The sequence below is a fragment of the Hydra vulgaris genome, chromosome 10 (genome assembly GCF_038396675.1).
Source record: "Hydra vulgaris chromosome 10, alternate assembly HydraT2T_AEP".
NCBI lineage: Eukaryota > Metazoa > Cnidaria > Hydrozoa > Anthoathecata > Hydridae > Hydra > Hydra vulgaris.
Genome location: NC_088929.1, coordinates 12282401 through 12305574, shown reverse-complemented (window position 1 = coordinate 12305574; position 23174 = coordinate 12282401). Strand labels below are relative to the sequence as shown.

The following is a 23174-nucleotide window of genomic DNA, read 5'->3' as shown; positions in this document are numbered from 1 at the left end:
ACAAGGTGGTCTACTGTTCCACTATTAAAATACATAAAGACAGTCTCCCAGGGGACTCACGTTTAAAAAATCAAAAAAAAAGTCCACTATATAAAAATCGAAAACAAAAACGAAAAAGCGAAAAAATTAAAAATCGAAGAATTTAAAACAAAAAAGCGAAAAAGAAAATTTAAAAATGAAATTTTCATAAAATATATCTGGGCATTTCAATTTATAAGAACTTTGTAATTAATTTCTAGATTAATATTATTTTCTCCGCTCCAGATATTTCTGCATTCTTGTAGATAAGTAATCTTTTTATAATCAATTATAGAAATTTGAAATTCTTCCGACAAAATTCTAATTTTGCCCTGAATTCCAGCATGAGCGTCCTTCTGGGATAAATTTTCTTGTCGTGGAACAAACTCATTTTATTGCAATATACTATATAATAGTTCGTTAATTATTAGTTTTCCAATATAGAATTTATTTACAAAAGTTGATGAAAAGAAAAGAAGTGATTTGAAAGAGTTTTTAAGAGGTATACGGTATGGGTATGCTTTGTGAATGAGGGCTAAAGTGCATTTTACTAAAGGTTGAACTTTTTCACATTTAAATATCATGTGTTGTATGTTTTCTAATTTCTTCATGCATTGTTGGCTATAGATCGTCTGCTATATAGCCTCGTTTTTAAAAAGTGTATTGGTGGGTAGTGGAAAATGTATTAGTGTATACTTTATTTCATCATTTGTTGTTGTTTTCGTTTTTGTGTATGGATATAAACAAATAGGCCCATTCTTTTGTTTAGGTATTATTCATACTGTTAAAAATGTCCTTCCATCTGTAAAATTTATTGGGTGTACTTTTATTGTTGATATTTAGGGAAGTGTTGTAAATTGCTTTAGGAGTTAAGTCAAGGAATCGTAGTCTACGATTGTTTTAGGTGCTTATGCAAAACGACGTTTTGTTTTAGTCGAAGCTTGGACTCTGGGTGTTTATAATGTTTTTTATTTTATTTGGGTTTATTTTATTTTACTTTAAATGGTTTAAGAAGCGTTGTTTTATACCAATAACTTGGCTTTCCAGAAAGCCCTAGACAAATACTTTTGATATGTCCCCTAGCTTAATTATGCTATTATTTATGGATTGAGTATGTAGGAAGCTGAGTCTTTCCAGGCGCCGTTTTTTTTTTCGTTATATAACTTTGAGACCCAGCTCAACTGTAAGATTCTAGTTTTTTCTTTACGTTTATGATATTGAAACCTCTCTGGTGTACCGGAAGTTTTGGTGTTTGATTATGGGTTTTTACGGTGCTTTTATTTCATAGAAAACTGTATATTTTACATTAAGTTATTTTGATTTTTTTTCAGAAGGAATGGGTATTGTGAAGGCTAAATGGTATGAGTATACTTGAGATAAAATATTTACCAGATTTAAATACCGTGTAACAAGCTATATTAACTGATTCTTCTTGTTCAGCCCCGTATAAACCACAGACATAATTTTCCAGCATATTTATTAGTTCATCAGATGGTGGAACTGAATCACCTCGAGTTTTATAAGTTTTTAAATATTTTGCTTTCTTCCGTAGGACTTTGAAAGTTATTGCTTTTCCTTTTCCATAAAATCTTGTTGAATCGCATCCTAAATACCAACTATAAATGGCTTAAACTGCGTAAAAGGGTTTGATTTATTATGATAGCTTTACCTTTTATTGATAACTTAAAACGCTTCTACCTATTAATTTTTTTGCTAATGATGTTGATACTCTCATGCCTTTGACGGTTTATGTAGTTACTTGTGTTCAGAAAGGTTATACCTTTAAAGGTTATGCATGTGGTTTGATCTTCTTTGATGATTGACGGTGCTATATTTGTTAGTCGGTTTGAGATTATTTAGATAAGTATTTTGTAGCCGGTGTTGAGAAGTGATAAAGGTCGCCAGTTTAAGATATCGGCTTTATCCCCTTTTTTATAGATGCAAGTTATTATGGCTTGTTTTTAGGTTTCTGACATTTTGTTTTTCTTTGTTATATTGTTTAGGACTTTAACTAGACTTTCTCCTAAAATATTAATGTTAGATTCATAAAATTCCGCGGATAGCCCATCATTGCCGGGTGATTTGTTGTTTTTCATTGTTTTTATTGCATTTTTGACTTCGGCTAAATCAATCGGTTTATCAAGTGAATGTTTTCATTGTTCAGAAATTTGTTTTATGTCTGTATTTTCGAGTAAATATTTTTGCAGTGTGACATCGCTTTTGCTGTTTTTATAAAGGTTTTTGTAAAATATTTCAAAAAAGTTAGTGATATCAGCTGTTTTAATTTTTTCGTTTCAGTTCTTATCTTTGATGTTAATGATTTCTTGTATAGATATTTTACCTTTTTCAAATTGAAAAAAGAAATTGCTGCATTTTTCGCCATTTTATTTTAGCCCTTATTTTTACGCCGTTTAGTTTGTTTATCTCGAAGATATATAGCTTTATTTTAAGGTTTTTGCTTAGATGTTTCATCTTGGGATTAAAAGGCGGTTTTTTGAGAGAGTTTTTTTGGCTGTTTTTTAAGTTTATATTCTTCTTGACGGCTCTTTTTTGCCTCCGTTTTGCTGAATTTTTCGGAAAGAATTTTAATTTCTTTTTTAAGAGAATCCCAGTCAGATGTTCTATTTTTAGACTGATCAATTTTTTGGTTGGCTAAATTTATAACTTTTGTTAGTTTATTGTTATAACTTTGATTATTTAAGATTTAGTTGTTTAAGATCCATAGTTCTTTTCCGATATCTGAGTTTTTATGAGTGATGGTGGCGCATATTGAATTATGGTGGTCGGAAAAGGTCATCGGCTCGTGTTCTATGTTTATTAGTTTTCGAATGTGTTTTCTAATACATAAGCAATCTAAGAAGGAGAATGTGGTGTTATTGGCGGATTTATAAGTATATTCCTTTGTGCAAGGGTTAAATTTTCTCCACGTGTCCTCTACGTTAAGCTCTTTTAATGATATTTACAAGGCTTCTATTGAAAGACATTTTTTTCGATTTATTTGTGGGTGCCGATCTATTTCTTTCAGAACCATTTTAAAATCGCCTCCAAGGATTATAATATGAGATCTAGAATTGTTTATTTCTATTTTTTTTTGATAATTTTTTAAAATAATTTTTTAAATAGTTTAAATATTACCTTTTGAACTGGTCAGCTTGGCTTGATCCGGATTTTGGTTAAATATTAATTAAAATGAAAGCGTGGTTATCTTTTTCCACAACAATATAATTAAAACCGTTTTCGTCATCGATATGTTCAATTATTTTAAAGTTATATTTAGTTTGGTTAGTTAAGATTAAAGTACCTCCTGTGTGTGACGTACCACTCGAGAAAAAACCTGGATTATTCCATTGTCGAATAGAGTTTTCTATGTCTTGCGTATTTAAATGGATTTCTTGCAAAGATAAAAATCATAAATCATTTTTTTAGTTTTTTAATAATATATTAACATATATTAACAGAAAATTATTGACTCTATTTTTGTATGAGTGCGGTTTTTAATAACTTGACGAAAGAGAGTGAAGGAATGTGTAGAAATCAAAATGGCAGATGGTTTAAGAGTACATTTTCTTAAAATATAAAAATATTAAAAATAAAGTACTTGTAGATATATACTTTATAAACTAAATATTTATTCATACCGCCCGTTGTCGTGCAACTCTTTTCGAGCCTTCCTTTTGAGGAGTCGGAGATGGTGCATTTCTGCTACAAATATTTTTGTCGTTTTTTATTTCGATCAACTCGCCTTCTTCAACTTCGATTTGACTTTCACTGTTTCTTTTTGGTTTTATTTTTTCTTCTCGATTTTGGTAACGACTTTTAACGACTTGAAAGCTTGGTTCTGTAGAAACACTGTCAAGTATTTTTCTATCAGTTTGCTTTTTTTTTATTTTTTTATTTTTTATTTAATATTGTTACAATGCGCATGCGCGCTCAAAAAAACAAACAATGGTGACAGAAATTTCAGTGAAGGTAAAACTATCTTAAAGTTTCGTGTTTATAATATAAAATGCTGGCTCTTTTCTCATGCATTTAAAATATATATGCATGTACTAAAAACCTCCGAGGTCATTCAATACATGCGCGTAAGCGTGATTTAAAATAGAAACATCTTGGCGATTAACCCACGACCTTAAAAAATAAAAACACAACCTTCGCCATCTCTGGACAGCTTGGGTCATGCACATATTCCGTTTTAACGCTGGTTGAAGATCCATTTGATTTTATCTTATATGTGTTATCGTAATCAAGAGCTATAAATCACCATACTTTTTTTTTTTTTTTTATAATTCACCTCCCCAAGGCCGAGAAGGCCACTACAGATGAGGAAGGTACTTGTGGTTATAACCCTCTCTCAACTCTATAACTCCGAAACACGAACCTTGACGAACAAGGCCGCTGCGCGGAGAAACAAGTTGAGAGCGGTACTACCAGGGACGTGGTGGGAATCGAATTCAGAACCTCTTGCTTAAAAAGCGAGCGCTCTACCACTACACCACTACCGCATAACTTAAATGGTGAATGTTAAGTCTTGATTATTGCTATTGCTTATTGCGTTATTCATGGAGAACACTTCATGTGGAATTTTTTATTATCATTTTCTCTGGAGTATTTGTCATACTGCATTTTCCAGATATATTAAATTTCGTTTATTATGTTTTCAGTAATTCTTGCTGCAGATACATTATGATTTTCTTTAAGTTTAGAATTTCTACATTTCCATAGCTCATTGGTTTTAATATGAGTTATGGTATTAATTTTGCTGTAGAATCTTTTTTCGAAAGATCCTCTATATTTATCAAAAAGAGGGCCTGTACCGAGTTAAAAAGTTTAAAAGGTAGTGGTCTTTCATAAATTTTTCTTATTGTTTTTCACACAGCCCTCGCCTTGCTCCATATTATAAATGGGTGGAGGGTGTCCTCCTCCCAGCTGCAATTTTTGAGATGGAGATTGAGGTCAAGAGATTTCGGGCTGTTGTTTCCGGTAAGTAAAAGCCATTGCGGGCATTTAGTTTAAATTTTTGAGAGGTTAAGATAAAAAGTATTTTTGCAAAAAGTAGCCATAATGGCACTTGTCTACTTCTTTCATTTGAAAAATGTGTTTTATTCTGATGGCAAAACATTGGTTTTGCGCATCAAGAATGCCCAGACCCCCTTTGTTAACGGTTAATTTTAGAATGTCTCTTTTTATGGGTTTGGCGTATATGCTCTGCCAAAGGTAGGTTGAGATTCCCTTGTCAATTTTCTTGAGATTAAGTTTTGAGATAGAGAACGCGTTTGCCACATACCATACCTTTGACAGTGCAAAAGTGTTGATAAAGGTACCTTTGCATTTTAAAGAAAGGTTTCGATATTATAAATTTTTAATTTTTTGTTTGAATTTTTGTACAGCTTTATACCAGTTTATTCTGCTTGTAAAAGCAAGATCTGTGTGGAATGTAATTCCTTGTATTTTTATGCCAGTTAGATTTGACCAATTTACAATAAATTTTTTTGTTTAAAAACTTTTACAGTGTTTTCGTATCCGAGGTAGTTAAAACCTCCAAGAGCAAGAGCTATGGTTTTTTCTTTAATTAATATTTGAGCGTGAGGCTTGTCTAAAGTTATCAAGGGTATTGAAAACTTCGTCAATCGCATTTGCACTGCGAACAAACAGAGTGGTGTTTTCTGCATGCTGCATTACTTTTAAATATGTGTTTGTATCTGGCAGGGAAACGCCGTGTATGAGTTTATTAGTTTGAAATTCAAGGGCAAGCGTTTCAACCGCCAGGCAGTACAGCATGAGAGATATTGAGTCTCCCTGACGCACACCTCTCTCTATTTTAAATAGTTTGCTCATATAACCATTGTTCATGACAATTGATTTAGCATCGTTCATGGTTTTTTTTATCGCATTAGTATAGTTTAGACCTAAGTTACATTTTTCAAGGATTTTAAACAGAAAATTTCGGTCTATTTTGTCAAAAGCTTTTTTCTGATAAATAATGATCAAGCAGCTTTCGATACTTTTTTCATTGGTGTAATGAATTATATCCCTTGCAAGAAATATATTTGAAAAAATGTTTCTACCCGGTACTGAGCACGTTTGTGCGAGCCCAAGTAAAATGTTTAGAATTTTTGAAAGTCTCAAATGCGTTTTTGTGACAATTTTATGATCAGCGCATAGCAGAGATATTGGGCACCAACTTTGTAGTAAAGTTCGGTCCCCATCTTTCGGTAAAATGCAGATGAGGGCCGTGTTTTGCGTCCAATTTAATTCGCTGTTTTGATTAAAAGTATTTTCATTAGAGAGGGCATTAAAGAGTAAGCTCCTTGCCGTAAATGTCCAAATATTCTTGATAGAATTCGATTGGGATGCCATCAATTCCAGGGGTCTTGCCCTTGTTTAATGATTTGGCGGCATTGTACAGCTCTTCGTTACTAAATTTTATGTTTAAGAAAGCTTTCTGATCGTCGCTTTTGGAGTTTTCAATTTTTTAAATAAAATTATTTTGTTTTTCTTCACTCAGGTATTCTTTTTTGTATAGGTTTTTGTAAAATTTTCTTATTGATATGAGAATTTTTTTAGGTTCATTTAGGAGGTCGTCCCAGTCATGTTTAGCTTTAAAAAATTTTTTTTGTTGATTATCTCTTTCTATTTAGAAAAGAGATTCAGTAGGCTTTTCACCCTCTTCATACAAAAGTTGATTTGTTCTCACAAAGACTCCTTTGTAGTGAAAGAGGTATTTTTTTTTTCTTTTTAGAGCTGTTTAATATTTTCATCATATCTGTTTTTTATTTTTTTTATTTTATTTTTTTGAAATTCTATTTGTTTTTCTAAAATACCTCCTGTTTTATATTTTGCGCCTTTATATTTTTCGGTGTTTCCATGGAAGCATCTCTGATGTGGGTTCAAATTATATCCCACCATTGAATAATATTTACGTATTTAAATTTTTTAATCTTTTGTTTTTCAAAATCTTCTAGCAATTTCTCTCTGAAAATTTGGTTGCCTAATAACTTTATATTCAGATGCTAGTATCCTGGTTCTCTCTCGTTGATTATTTTGAATTTTATTTCACATATTACTGCGTTATGGTCGCTTAAGGCGTTTTTCAAAAGCGAGCATTTGCAATCTTTTAAAAAGTCATAAGATATATATGGCATATATGCGGTCTATTCGTCAATTTGCTTTTTAGCAAGCGTAATATTTTCAATTGTTTTCTCTTTTACCGCCAATTTTTTACTATTTATTTTGAGAGGCTGTTTTCTTTCTTTGGGTTTTTCTGTTGGGTCTTTAATAATTTTTGAGGGTTTCTTATGTGAGATGCATCGTTGTTGGGGAGGGTATGAGTTGGAGCATGTTTTTCAGAAAAAAGATTTCCATGCAAAAGGTAGAGCAATAGTATTATTCCTCAATTTCGATCGTATGTGGAATTTCTTCTAGCCTTAAAGAAGACTTTATTTAAATAGGCCTTCAACCGTCTTTCATATTTCTGTTAAAGCCGTTCGTTGCGTGAGTTACTGAGAATAACTCGCTTATAAATAGCTGCATTTGTGCTAAGATTTCATCGTCCTCAATTAGAGGGTCACACTTAACGGTTATTAGAAGACCAATGTCACTCCGTATCTTAGAGTTTATGTACTGGTTACTACCAGACAATTGTATACTTGTTTCATTCACGAGAATCGCATCTTCTTTTTGATTCATTTCAATCACCCAGTTTCCTCTGGTATTGTAAGTCAAACTGCTGACTTTATTTTTGTCAACAATTAGAGATATTTTTTGGTAAATTTCCTGGGCTCAATTTTCTTTGTTAAATTGTTAAATTTTTCGTTGGGATTCATGAATACATTTATATCAATAACACGCTCCATAAGATGAATTTTGTTCGAGACAACTCCAGCGTAACTAGCCATTACAAACAACCAACAAAAAAAAAAGACGAATTTCTTATTAACACAAATCGAACTGTTAGTTTGATATTAACTATGTGATATTAAGATGTTATGTGAAATTAATTTGATATTAAGAGTATTGTGATTTAATTTCCTCCGGCTAATTGCTATAATATTAGTATAGAGGCCACGTACCCGCGCCAGCGAAGACAAGTTCAGCTCACTAATGATTATCATCACCAGCATCGCTGACGAAGAGTAGTTGAATTCAGGAGGAACGAAGTAAGTTAGAGTGAACGTCAGAAGAAGTCGAGTTAGAAAGATAGCATAGAGAAAGCAAACAGATATTGCACGAAATGTAAGAATATGCCAGTTTAAACTATACACATAATTAGCTAATGGTTATTAATGTACATCAAGTACAGTAAGTACAGTAAGTTTTTTTTTTTTTTTTTTTTTTTTAAAATTTTATAAAATTTTTTTGTTAATTTTTGTAGTTAATATTTTGTAGTTAATTTTAATGTTATACCTTTGTATTTTATATTTCTTAGTTTAAAGCTGATAGATAATATATATATTTATATGTATATATATTTTATGTTTTTTTTTTTTTTTTTTTTTTTTTTTTTGTTTTTTAGTTTTTTTGTTTTTTATAATGTGTTTTTATTTTTTGATATAATATTTATAGTTTTAATTTTTGGAATCTTACTTTCGTTTTTTTTGTTAAATTTAAGCCCAGTCGTCATGATTGTATGAAGAGTTATTTTGGATTTGTGTATTGCTTTTAGTATAATCCCTTGGTTGTCCAACGGGTAATTTATTTTCTTTGTTTCTTTTTATTTTTCTTTCGAATTTTCTCTGATCGTATTCTGCTTTTTTGTATGTCTTAAATATTAATAGTTCATCTTCCGAGCATTTTGTTTTATCAAAGCCGTAGAATAAATTTAAGTTGTAAACATGTCTCCCAATATAATCTAAGCGAAGATATTCTGAGGGAAGTTCGATTTGTTTTTCTAGTTCTTCTATGTTTACTTCATTTATGACGTTGTCGTTATGAGGTTCGATTTTGCTTGCAATGTTATTGTTGTTAAAACTTTGACTTTCTTCCATGTGATTTTCTGTTTCTTGTGTTTGAGAATTTGGTACAGGTGATTGTGGTATTTGTTCGGGTGTCTTTTCTTTTGTTTTATTTAAGTTATTTGTATCGTTGTTTAAAATTTGGTTTTCGACAGAGTTTTGGCGTATCACCATAGGTGCTTCTGATTTTTGTGGTTTAGAAAATTTAATTGTTGGTTCAGGTATTTCTTTCGATGTTTCTGGTTCATTAGTTTCCGTTACTTTTTTTCTAGGTTCTTCGGTCACATCTATAAAGTTTTCTTTTGGTTTTAGGTTATCTTCTTTGCTTTGTCCGGTATAGATTATCCTGATGTTATATCCGCATAGTTTTAAAGATCTTGGTATTGGTTTATTTAATTGATTCATCATAGCAACTAGAATTCCTGTATAGTAGGATGTTCCGTTGTTGGGCGTTTTGCGATATACTGCTCTTGTGTGAGTACAGTAAGTACATCAAATCAAATAACTTAATATTTTCTTTTTTTAACTATGTTTGTTTTCTTCAACTCATTAAACTAACCGTTTATATAGAAGTTAGCTACTAAATTGCTTGTGGGCTTGTTATTCTTTTTTTTTAATAATATACTTTTTTCCTTTTTATAAATGGATCTTTTCATTTTTAAAAATTGCTAAGATTGTTTGTTGGTTTGTATTTTTTTTTTAACTTTTTAAAAATACTTTTTTTTTTTTAATTTTTTTTTGTCTAATACTAATATATCGTAACACTTTGTACTAAAAAGTACAAAATATAATATAGCAAAAACATTAGCTCAAAAATCCAATCTTTTTTGTACTAAAAAGTACAAAATAAACTTTAAACTTGATATAATAAAATTTAAACTTGAGAGTTCAGTAAACTAAAGATTGATTGGTATGTTTCTATTTAAACCCTGTACAGACCTGTCAATTTTTAGTTAATAGCTTACTCGTCTAAGTGTCATTTACACGCCCACTATATGAGTTAAATAAATAAATCGGATTCCTTATTCCAAAATACCATATAAAAAAATACAACATTATTTTTTATGTAAATTTTTTTGCCTAAGGGTCGTACTACACACGCGTATACGTGTTAGAGTCTTTTACGCGCACAAAAAAAGACTTAATTTAAAAAAATAAATTCTTCAAACCAAAACATTTACTAATTAAAAATAAAAATTGGAATAAAAAATATTGTAATATTATAATAATATTAAAATATATATTTATCTTGAATAAATCAAAATAAATATTTATCTTGTCTAATTTTTCTTTCAAGAAAACAAAAAAATAAAACCTAATATTAATAAAAAAGCTTTATTTCATTATAACAACATTAACAAAGATAAAACTTGAAGGGTAAGTGTTTTTCCATTTTCATCTTTGTATTTTTTGAATCAAATGTATGATATTACAGGATCACTTCTAATCAAAAGATATTGGCATTGATTTTTCATAACAATTTTTTTTAGATATCTTGGCTGTATGGTTTAATCTAGCTTTGCGAAATTTCTTATTTAGAGTCTCTGGTGACTCTTCAGAGTAGTAACGAATTAGCAGTTCTAACGCCTCAGATATCGGCACACCATGTTCCAAGAGTTTCTGAATAGTTGGGGGAATCACATACCAGCAATTGTTTTTGAGTATAAGAGCTGCAGTTTTATAGCAATACTCGCCAAAACTTTCAGGGTTCAACTCATAACAGAAGCATACTGATATTAGAGTTGTCCTCAATCTAATAATTACATCAACTGCCAATCCCGTTTTATCAGCGAAAGTTTCAGCATTTTTAAATGCCCTTTTGGCAATGTTTCCATCGCTAGTGTTGCCAAAACCCTGTTTAGGCATATCAACTATAAGACATAGCTCCTCTCTAAACCTCAGTTGAATGTTCTTTTTTCTACTTTTTACTGATGCTTTTTCATCAGGGGATTTGGCAAAGTATTTTTAATGTCTAATTTATATCCTAAATGTAAAATATATTTAAAAGATCTGCGCCAGCTATACAGTGTAGAAAGGCACAAAGATAAAGCTTTTTCATTGATTGATTTAGATCTGATTCAATGGTGGGTTATTAAGTTCACTGGGCTTAGCTCCGCAAACATTACATGATTGGGAGTGTTGCGTTAGTTCGCTAACGCAGCAGCCAGATGGTTTCTTAATATTATACATAAAAGAGAAAGCGTTCTTTTCGCTCTCTCTCTCTCTCTCTCTCTCTCTCTCTCTTGCGTTTCATATTATTCAACGTGTGACTTGGCGAATGCATTTGGCGCAATCCAAGATTTTATTGTAAATAACGAGCCATATCTTCAAGAAATATATTATAAAGTTATCTTATCTATGTGATTTAATACTAGAGTCCCTTCTCAACTCTTTAAGGAGGACAGAGTGTTAGTGAGAGCATTAACCACTTTCCCATCAAACATGGTTAAATCTAGTTTGAACTTAAATGTGATAGTTGTATCCGGTTTGCCTTCCTCTATTTCTATCTTTACTTCAAACTTGACTTGATCTATTCATTTCTGCTTTCGAGAAGTTAATACTCATTTCTTATCAATTCTTCCGTTTCTTTTTGATATTGGAGATGTTGGGGTCTACAGTAATGTGTACTGGAGGGCTTCATATTTAACCATACATTTTTATTCATGATGGTTAATTTAAGTGGAACAATAGCTGTCTGGAAAAGACTTTAGGCCGGGTGAATAAAAACAAGCAACTACTTTTACTCAGTAATTGGTCAGCTTTACGTGAATAAAAATTTCAGCAATTTTGCTTAAGTATTTATTTACGTAAAGCGGAGCAATTACTGTGTGAATTGCTTAACTTTACGAGAATAAAAATTTGTGTAAAACTGCTAAAGTTTTTATTCACGTAAAACTAACCCATTACTGAGTAAAAGCAGTTCCTTATTTTATTCACTCGACCTTTTGCTTGTTAACTTGGGCCTCGCCAATATTTGTATCAGTGTATTTTTGTTCATAGACACTTTGACTGGAGGCACCATTAAAACCACCTTTAAAGTGAAGTAGACCTTTAACCTCCCCCCAATTTCAGCAAACATTCTCATAGAGTCATGGTATTCCGTAAAAGTTAATATCCTTGTCAGTGTATGATTAAACATATATTGTAGAGGAGTTGAAGCAGATGTTTCTGTCACAAATAAACTCTCAAGATAACATTTTTTTTTCTTCTTCATTTAATTTCGTGAAATAAAGGAAAAATACCTGCATTATGTACTATTGATGAATCTCTAATAATTTGATACTGTTCATCAGAAAGGTCACACTGAACTTTTAAGCTCAAGGCATTTTTGGTTTTCGTTTTTATCGAAAAATTTATCTCCGTGATTTTAACTTTTTCAGAGTTTGCACTTTTCATGAGAACAACAAAGTTTTTTTCTTAGGATCTCTAGTGGCTTTTTTTATTGAAGGTAAGGCCAATGCTTTAGCAGGATGTTCAGCCAATTTGGCAACCTTAAACAAGGCAATATTTAATATTTAAGCTCGTAAACTATTAAACTGGGTTGAATTTAAACTGGGTTGAATTTAGTTTAGTTATTATTACCTAACATCTTCGCGCTTCTATCACCTAAATCTTCCCAGTTCTTGCACTTTCTACCTGGACCTGCCGCAAAGTTTTTTTTTATCAACAGTTACATCTTTTTAAAATCAAGTTCACTCGTGTTCTAAAGGTCTAGTGAAGGTTCTTGAATGTTTTCGCAACTTTGATCGGAATTTACATTTAAATATTATTGGAGTTTTCATTAGATTTATCATTTCAGGTTTGTCAATATTTTCATAGTATTGACCAGTCTTCAAAACTCACGTTGAAGAGCTTTGAGTGAATTATCAAGATTAATTCCTAACTCTTGAATTATAGGAACTAAATGTATTCTTTTCATGTTTAATGTAAGCAATGAACTATTGTTAGTTATTTTATACGCTTTAATTTTTAAATTTATAAGTTTTAATTTTAAAACATGCACTATGCCTTCATACGTTGCATATTTTGGTTTTTGAGGTTTGATAATTAGCACCATCTGCTTGAGCATGAGTTTTTTACTAATAAGAATTAAATGTATTATTTGTGAGATGAATGTAAGCAATGAACTATTGTTCGTTACTTTATTCGCACGTTTTAATTAAAAACGGAAAAAAAAATACAAAAAAAAACAAAGTATCTAAAAGGCCTTATTTTAATTGGGGCAAGTTGGGGCAAATAATTTTAATTTTTCTGCTTACATATATACCTATTAATGAAAAAATGTTAAAACTATCATAGAATCTAGAAGAATCTTTTAATTTTTGAACTTAACTCATAATTAAACTAATTAAAAAAACCAATTTATGACACATTTTTGAGATCTCAGTAATGAAAATCTAAAATTAAAATTTATTGTCAAAAATGTTGTTAATAGTTACAAAACATCATAAACATATGACTTCAAAATAAATTTTGAACTGTTTTTGCCCATATCTATCTTAAAAGAGTGACACTAAAGCGAGGCTTTTTTACACGAGTTTTCCAATAATTAAAATATAATAAATAAGTCTCGGGAAAAGGCGGATAAATTAGTGAAATCTTACAAATTATTCACAAAAAAGTTGTTTATTGTTTTTAGTGGTATTTAGCTACATTATAATTTAATTAATTGTTTTCTAACAATAGTTTTTTATCGGGGGTTTATTGCCGTTTTTTATTGATTTTGACTTCAAAACGCCTTATGATGCGTTGATTACGTATTCGTATGCAATAATTACGTAATTTGACAAAAACGCAATTAAAATAAAGTTATTAGTTGAAGCTCTTTGTTAAACGTTTTTGGGAATTATTAGTTAGTAAGATATTTTTCATATTTCTTCAAAAATATTCATTTGATAACGTTCGTAAATATCTAAATTAGCTAATTTTGTAAAAAAATAAAAATTGATTTTTTTTTTAGTCTTAAGGTGTTATGAAAAACGGCTTAATGCACTCCAATAAAAAAACAGTTAATGCACTCATATATAAAAACAAAAAAAATAAAAAAAACAATTTGAAGTTTCTCTAAGAGATGATAGTTAAAAATATATTTTAAAAATAAAGAAAATTCTTTAAGTTTACTTCAAAAAATATTTATAATAACATGCATATTTTGCAATTCCACTCTTACAATCATGGTCTTCTTTATATTGAACACAAGTAATATGGAACCGACTTGAGCATTTGCTGCAAGTAACCATACAATCATAAACGCAAGGCATTAAGCAATTGCAATGAAGATAAATATTTTCTGCTGAGGGACTGTTATGCCCTAGTATTTAAGCTACTAGTTTCTTCAAATAATAGGAAGAGTTTAAACTGTCAGTCCTGAAATATTTTATTAAACTGATGTCTCATGAATCTCTGATCGTATATTAAATCCTCTGGTTGTTCATCAAAGTCTAATTGAACAGCATTTACTACAGCAAATAAGCTAAAATCCAAACTTCCAATCTGTTGTTAAACACTTCTAATACAAAAAAATCTTTAGACTTTCTTATCAAGCCATCTTTGTAAACTTTGTCTACGTCTTGAGGGTATATTCCTTTAACAATTATATTAACAAGATTGTTGCAGTCTTTGTCATCCATATTTTTTTAATGAAAAAAGAGAAACCCTCAAAATTTGGTGTGTCAGCGGCAATATTTTCTAAGAAATTATATAGCTGGGCAGCAAATTTTTTAATGAAATAATGCCGTGGAGGCTAAATTTCCAAGCAGTAAACTTCCTGTGACAACTTTGTTATTTATGTCTTTTCGTTTTACTACAAGCTTTCGTTTTTTATATGTGTTGAAATTATTTTATCAGTCAATAGATAGTCCTTTAAAAGTTTTTTAATGCAAGTATAAAAAAAAATCAAAATAGTTTAAATTTTTAAAATTTTAAACGCGCATAAAAAAAAAAGAAATTTTTTTCGTAAAAATAAAATAACGAAAATCCAAAATTTTAGTTTAAATAATTTTATTTATTTTTTCTAAACTGTTATCATTAAATTATCATATCAAGGAAAAAATAACTATACTCAAGAATTCAATCTTCAATAACTACGTTTTCAAACTATCTTTCCCTATTTATTATTCTAAGATGCTTTTGGAAAAGCGTGCACGCCTCGATCTAAGGCGCATTATGTTAATAACATTCTCCTAAATTAATAATAATTGTAAAACTAATATTGACTATAAAAAAATATATATATATATATATATATATATATATATATATATATATACTTTCTTAAAGTTTATTAGAACTATAAATATAGAAAACTATAAAATAGTTTTATAATTTTGTCTTTCGTAAATTTTTGTTTAGTTTTTTTCCCCCTGGATTTTATGATCAAGAGTGTATACTTTCCCCTACTTATTTAGCTAAAATTAAAAAAGAAGCATGCTATTGAAGACACCATTATCAAAGTTATGATGTTTTTAATGTTATTAGGTAATTAAAAGTCAACATAAAATTAACAATAACAGTAATTAAAAGTCAACATAAAAGAACAATAAAAGAAATTAAAATATTGTAAAGAAAAAAGATAAGGCGTAGAGCTTCGGGCCATGAATAAATTAAAGATCCTGACAGCTTTTATTTATATAAACATTATTTTACAAATAGAAAATTATTATTTTTTTCTAGCATTAATGTTAAAGAACGTTTATTGAAAGTCAACATAGTCGAAGCAAAGATTTGCATAATTTTTTTTTAACGTGTTTTGACGGTTTGATAACTTATTTTTTCATAAGTTAAAGTGATTGAAGTGAACAATCACATACCATTAGTAAGTTTGATTTTAGCTGTGATAAGCTGTAATTGGATAAAGAATTTAAATTGTTATCTGACGTTAGTGATTGATTATTAATTTTGTTATTGAGACTTCATATTATACATATAGATAAGTTGCATTAAAAAATTGTATATTTTATATGTCAAATGTTAAATTTTTTTTTCCTTTTTTTTTTTTGGTTCTTTATTTGAGACAAGCTCGTCATATATATAATGAAATCGTTAACAAAGTATAGCATATAATAAAAATATACAAGTTGTGTAATAAACTTAATATACACTGTAACGTGTCCTCATTATTTAAAGAACGCTGGAAACTTGCAGAATACCAATGGGTTTGTCATGAAGAAACTGCTTTTCATCAGAGCCAACGACAACGGGAAAGACAGGGTAGCGCGTGCCCTTTTTTCCTCCACACACTTTTGTATAAGACCTTTTTATTTTAAGAAATTTTTAGATAAAGAGGACTTTATTTAGAAATTGAAAATTGTGCCCCTCCACTTTAAAATCCGAGTTGTCAGCCATGTACATTGTTTCATATTTTTTTGTATACTATTTTTACAATGAATTCATTATTATTTTCAAAATTTCATTAGGATACATACGAAAGGATACAAATATGTTGGCAAATGGTTTTATTAGGAGGGATAACATTATCATTAGAGTTTCGATAGGCAAAATAGAAAATATTTGAAAACAAATTTTAGCACCAACGAACCAGTTTAGATTTAAAAATTGAAGACATAAGTGGATGAAGGCGTTATGTCGCAAAAATACAAAATTCCCCTTTTTTACACAAATAAAGGTGTTAAGTAACGCTCTTTCACATGAACATTATGACACCGCACAAAAATGTGCAAAAATACGATTTTCACAGTGGATGAAGGAGTTACGTTACATATTAATTCACCCATAACACGATTTAACGCGGATGTAAGTGTTAAGGGACTTTAATACACTCATCCATTAAAAACGCTATTTTTCAAATACAGATGAAGGCGTTATGGGAACATAACGCCCTCATCCATTGTGAAGAAATCCCGCACAAAAAAAAAAAAAAACACAGGATGAAGGAGTTATGCAACGCACATAACTTCTTTATCTAAGCATATTTTTTCCTATTTCCAAACGTCTATGGTAGTTAGCGCGTCGCAGCGTGGTCATAACTGTCAAAACATAACAACGCAGAGGTTACGTTGTGGTTGTGTTCTTGTTCGTTTTGGGTTTTAAAACTAATTTTGAGTGTGTTAAAGTGACTTTTTCTTGTGAAAATTCAATATGAACAATCGAAGAGGTAAACGTTTGGTAGAAATGGCGCTAAATCAAAAATCTGTGGATGGTAATCAAAAAGAGCATGTGGCAAACACAGGTAAGATGATTTTAAACTATGAAAAATTCGATTCAACACTAGAGCTGGCTGTTCCGATTTGTTATTTTGTTATCGCCTTTAATTATATTAAAAATATTGTTTTTTACAGACAATCAATCTGCGAATCTTTGTCTGCCAGAACCTGATATGACTTCCATAACTATTTACGAATCGCGTATTGGTAGTATATTTTTGTTATATTCAGCGGAGTTATTTTAACTTTTCTACCATTATTTCTCAAAACATCTTGTTGCGGGAAAGATAATATAAAGAATATTTGCTAACACAAAATACCGCCAAATCTACAAATAAATGAATTCTATTTGTTCACAAAACACGCTGGCTATGAATTAAAGTTCCAGAATATTCCGAAGAAACTTTTTATAAAATTTCAATTACTTGCGTTCAAGATTTTGTTGTAATTTCTATAAAAAATATACTATCAAAAAACTTTTATAATAGTACTTTGGCGATTGATTGATAAAACTACTAATAAAATAACTATATATATATATATGACCATTCGTAAGTGATTTTTGTGTTTTCCTATAATTGCAAATAATATAAAACTTGATATATACCGACATAATATAATCATCTTTTATTTGCAGTTATTCAATCTGAAAACCTGTATTTACCTGAAGCTGGAGCTGAGACTATTACTGTTGAAAATCTGCCTATTGGTGAGATATTTTATCATATTCCGTTGATCCAGATATATGTTATGATTATTACGGTAAAGCTCAATATTCATTTTACCTTACAGCTGGCATGAATACACATCTTCAATCATCTGGTAATGATGTAGAGATACATTCATTAGCAATTGCTTCCAATGACTTGGTTACAGTTAATATATTTCAAAATGTATTGTATATAAAAATATCACTATAATACAATGTAAATTTGATAGTAAAATAATGTTTTGTATAATAATATATTTTATTATTTAAAGAAAAGAGGAAGAAGAAGTCCTTTACCGCGAAAGAGAAAACTTCAAAAAAGCGAAAATGTAAACCTGAGTCATGGAAAAAAAAAGGCAACGGCATTAGCGAGACAGAGAGGTCAGTCTTATAAAAGTCGGGGCACGAACAAAGAAATGCCTTCTAAAATGATTAATGAGGGCATTCTGTGCAAAGAAAATTGTCGTTGGAATTGCAGCTCAAAGATCAGTGTAGAAGATAGAGCAAGTCTTTTAGAGGCATTTCACAAATTGCATGTAAACGCAAAGAACGTCCTATTGTTTAAATGCATTACTAAAACAACCATTAAAAGAATGCGACAATTTGCAAAATCCCATAAAAGTGCTTCTTATTTCTAAAAGTGGTGTGGAAATCCAGATATGTAAGAAAGCTCCCTGCAGCCTCTACCAAACTGGAATGAAGAAAGTGGATATTATAAAAAGTAGGATTGATGATGGCGTTTCTGCTCCACCAAAGGACTTAAGAGGGAGGCATTCAAATAGACCCCACAAAATGCAAGATGAGGTTCTTTAAAGAATCATTGACCACATTAAAAAATTCCCAGCATAGGAGTCACACTACTCTTGAAATAAAAACTTTCATAAAAAGTATTTATCGCCTGTGCTCAATATTACTTTGTTGTACCAATTGTACATAGTAGAGTGTGAGAAAGAGGAATTAAGCGAAATTTATAAAATTAAAAAATGTACCTTCATAAATGTGTTTGTTACACAATTTAATTACTCGTTCGGTTATCCAAAAAGCGACACCTGTAGCTCATGCGATAAAAACGGAGATAATGTGCCTCACAAAGATAATGTGTCTGCAGCAATAGCTGCTATGAAGACTGATCGAGAAAGGGCAAAAATCAGTACATCGACTGCATTTGCTACGATTGACTTGCAGCAAACAATGCCACTCCCTAAAATAACAACAAATAAAGTATTCTACCTGCGCCAGATGTGGTTTTACAACTTTGGAATTCATGTAATGTCTATGAAAGGAGAGAGGGCAGTGTTCTGCAATTGGACGAAGGACATGGCTAAAAGGGGAAGCTCTAAAATAGCTAGCTGCGTATTACGGTTTGCAGAGACATGCGAGGAGAAATATGATCACCTTGTTATTTGGTCAGACTCTTGGGTTGGCCAAAATAAAAATCTCAATATAATCACTTTATATCAATACCTTCTTTTGAATAAGTATTTTAAAACAATTGACCACAAATTTCCTGAAGTCGGTCATACTTACATGGACTCAGACCGTGACTTCGGAAAGATTTTAAAAAAATTAAGAAAGGTAGATTTAATTTATACACCAGACCAGTATCGAGGTGTGATTAGAAGTTCTGGAAAAAACAACAAAATCATAGACATGGCCCAATATTTCCGGAAATTTGATGAGTTGTCAGGAAAACTTAATATATTTACTACGAAGAAGGATGAGCTAAACGAGCAAGTCAAATTTAGGGTTGGAGTAAATTGGATAAGAGTGGAGGAATATGGCTCCTATCTTTATAAAGAGTCTTATGACGAGAGTGTCCCTTTCAAAAAAGTGGACATTATAAAAAACAAAAGAGGGGGTGTACCCAATATTTCTCATATTGAAAGGCATAATGGAAAGTATGGAATAATATCTAAGAAGAAGTTGAATGATTTATCTAAATTGGTAGAATTTGTTAAACCGGAGTATAGATATTTTTATGAACAGTTGTTTTGACCATTATCTTTTATAATGATAAGCGATAATCCCACCACTAGACATCGATTTATACTTTTTATTTATATTATATTTTGTTTATTGATTGTATTATTATTGTTTTGATGTTCATAAAGAGAATAAATAAATAAAGAATATGTCTTTTTGCTGAAATAAAAACCTCCTAGTACATCATTAGCCTTAATAAAAAATGCTTACAACTTTCATGCTTACTTTTTGTTTACAACACAGATATAGGTAAATTATAACAATATTATCATGTATTAGGTTATATGATTGATATTAGTAGAATGTCCGGGAAAGATGTAGACTGAGAACAAGCAATACAAAGGTATTAACATTTTCATTACAAAATAAAGTGGTTGGTAGTCCAGCGGTTACAGTCGGTGACTTCCAATCCGAAGGTCGTGGGTTCGAATCCCGTTGCCGACCATTTTTGTTCTTTCACAACACAAGCATTTGCTTTCTGTGAAAGATGTCAAGAATGTATTTGTGCTCACTTCGGATAAGCACAGATTCATTTTTATAAAAATAAAGTAAGGGGTCTAATATAGTGAAACTATTGTGGTTATATACGGTGCACATCAAAGTTTCACAGTAAAAATGAAAATTTATTTATTTAATATTATAACATAAATATAGTCATATGTCTTTTGTATTATCTTATGTGAATATTGTAATATTATTAGTAAAAAATGAACATAACACCTTCATCCACTTAGTTGTATTGCAGTTAATGTGTTTTCTTATAATGGATGAAGGTGTTATGTACAAATTTTCATGAAAAAAACATGTACAACACATTTTTTTCATGAAACTAAATATTACATACACAATCTTAAGTGTTTGGTTTCTATATCCCTCCATAAATATTAACATATCTTTGCTATATAAAAATATCTAGAACAATATGTGTTCAAAACTTTAACTCCTGGTATCTCAGTTCCATATTGGTGTAACACAACACCTTCATCCACTTATGTCTTCAATTAAGAGTACAAAAATATAATAAAATTGTCCTGAAATATAAAAAATAGTTAATATTAGATGAAATTTAATAAAGTTAATTTCTGATAGAGTATACTTGAAGTCATGAAAAAAGTTACCTAGGATTGAAATTGTTTTATTTAATTGGTCTAAAAATTATTTAACCGTTTATCTCTACAACCGTTTATTAGTAACTTATTAACAATATATGATAAACCAGAAAGTAACTTATTAACAACATTTGATAAAGCAGAAAGTAATTTATTAATAATATATGATAAACCAGAAAGTAACTTAATAACAATATATGATAAACCAGAAAGTAATTTATAAACAATATATGATAAACCAGAAAGTAACTACAAGCATAAGAAAAGAATCAACTTTTTTTTATGCGCAAAAACAGTGGCGAAATCAATTGCCTATAAAAATACTTTAAAAATATTCGGTTTATAACTCTGCTGTTTCTACCCTTTAAAAAAAGGTTTCGAACTACAGGGAATTACATCAAACTATCATTAAACCGGTATATCGGTATGCTGATTTTAAAATTTCTGCATATATATTTTTATATGTCATTTTAAAATTTTTTTACATAATAAGTTAACGATTATCACAAATTTGTAAAAAATGCAAATTTTTTGATTAAAAAAAAAATACTAAAGAGAAAATAGTCGATATAAATGAATATAAAAATGTTGACTCCACTTACACTTGTTTTCAATTTCTAAACTGTTAACAGTTGTTAAAAGATCCGTAACTGATGACTCCAAACTTTTAAATATTTTCGGCGCAATCTCTTCTCGAAAGTCATTCAGACCATTTATTCCACTATCAAGTATTGCATTTAATAATTTATCCTCGTTATCAATATACTTTAATTGCTCAAAAATTGATTTTAAAGAACTGCTTAAACTTTTTTCACCATCAGCCATACCTAAAAGATAAATTAGAAAGAATTTGTAAGTATAAACTTACTAGTACTAAAAATGTAATTACTATTAATATTATTTTAATCAACAATTGCGATGATTGGAGCATAGAAAAAAAACTCCTCAAAAAGTTCAATATCCCTGTCCCGAAATATATATACATATATATATATATATATATATATATATATATATATATATATATATATATATATATATATATACATATATATATATATATATATACATATATATATACATATATATATATATATATATATATATATATATATATATATATATATATATATATATATATATATATATATATATATATATATAAATATATATATATATAATATAATATATATATATATATATATATATATATATATATATATATATATATATATATATATATATATATATATATATATATATATATATATATATATATATATAAACGTATTAATGTTACAAAATTACCTTAAAAAACCTACTTAAATGTTGCCTGATCCTGACCACTATGTTGATAAAAATTTAAAAATGAAAAACCTCTAAAAAACAATAATGATGTTAAAGAAATGTTAAAGTTAAAACATAGCGCAGCATGCAAAAGGAATTGATTGGCTTTGTTAAAAGAGAAAGTATTTTCTTTTTGTTAAAGTTTTAAACTCTCCCAGATTAAAAATTAGTTTGTTTTAGTATACTCCTCCATTGATATTATCACACATTCTAAAATAGTAATACTATAATTACATGTCTCGGAAAAACACACTTTTGGTTTATTTTAATTTATTTGCATAATACGTTAACGATTATTACGAATTTATGGAAAATGCAAATTTTTTGACTAAAAAAATAATAATAAAGGTAAAATAATTGATATAAATGAATATATATATGTTGACTCCATTTACATTTGTTTTCAGTTTCTAAACTGTTTTCAGTTGTTAAAAGTTCCGTAACTGATGACTCCAAATTATTAAATATTTTCGGCGCAATCTCTTTTCGAAAGTCATTCAAACCATTTATTTCTCTATGAAGTATTGCATTTAATAATTTATCCTCGTTATCAATATACTTTGATTGCTTAAAAATTGATTTTTAAAGAACTGCTTAAACTTTTTTTACCATCAGCCATACCTAAAAAATAAATTAAAAAGAATTTGTAAATATAAACTTACTAGTAATAAAAATGTTATTACTATTAATACTATTTAAATCATTAATTGTGATGATTGGAGCCGAGGCAAAAAACTCCTCAAAAAGTTCAATATCACTGTCCCAATATATACATATATATATATATATATATATATATATATATATATATATATATATATATATATATATATATATTTATATATATATATATATATATATATATATATATATATATATATATATATATATATAT

The 23174-nt window shown here is 29.3% G+C and overlaps 1 protein-coding gene across 2 annotated transcripts in view; it reads right to left on the bottom strand.

The window, feature by feature from the left end:
• LOC136085801 (uncharacterized) overlaps positions 1 to 22762 on the bottom strand; it is a 145299-nt gene extending 122537 nt beyond the window's left edge. Inside the window, exons 1-2 of one of the 2 annotated variants that reach the window (XM_065807271.1) lie at positions 22241 to 22762; positions 21535 to 21759 (exon numbers count right to left, since the gene is read on the bottom strand). In XM_065807271.1, the coding sequence (XP_065663343.1) occupies positions 21535 to 21757 (223 nt within the window). In that variant the 5' untranslated portion in view covers positions 21758 to 21759; positions 22241 to 22762. The remainder of the gene's footprint in view (positions 1 to 21534; positions 21760 to 22240) is intronic. The other variant, XM_065807270.1, reaches the window with a different exon arrangement.
• Between the last annotated feature and the right edge of the window lie 412 nt (positions 22763 to 23174).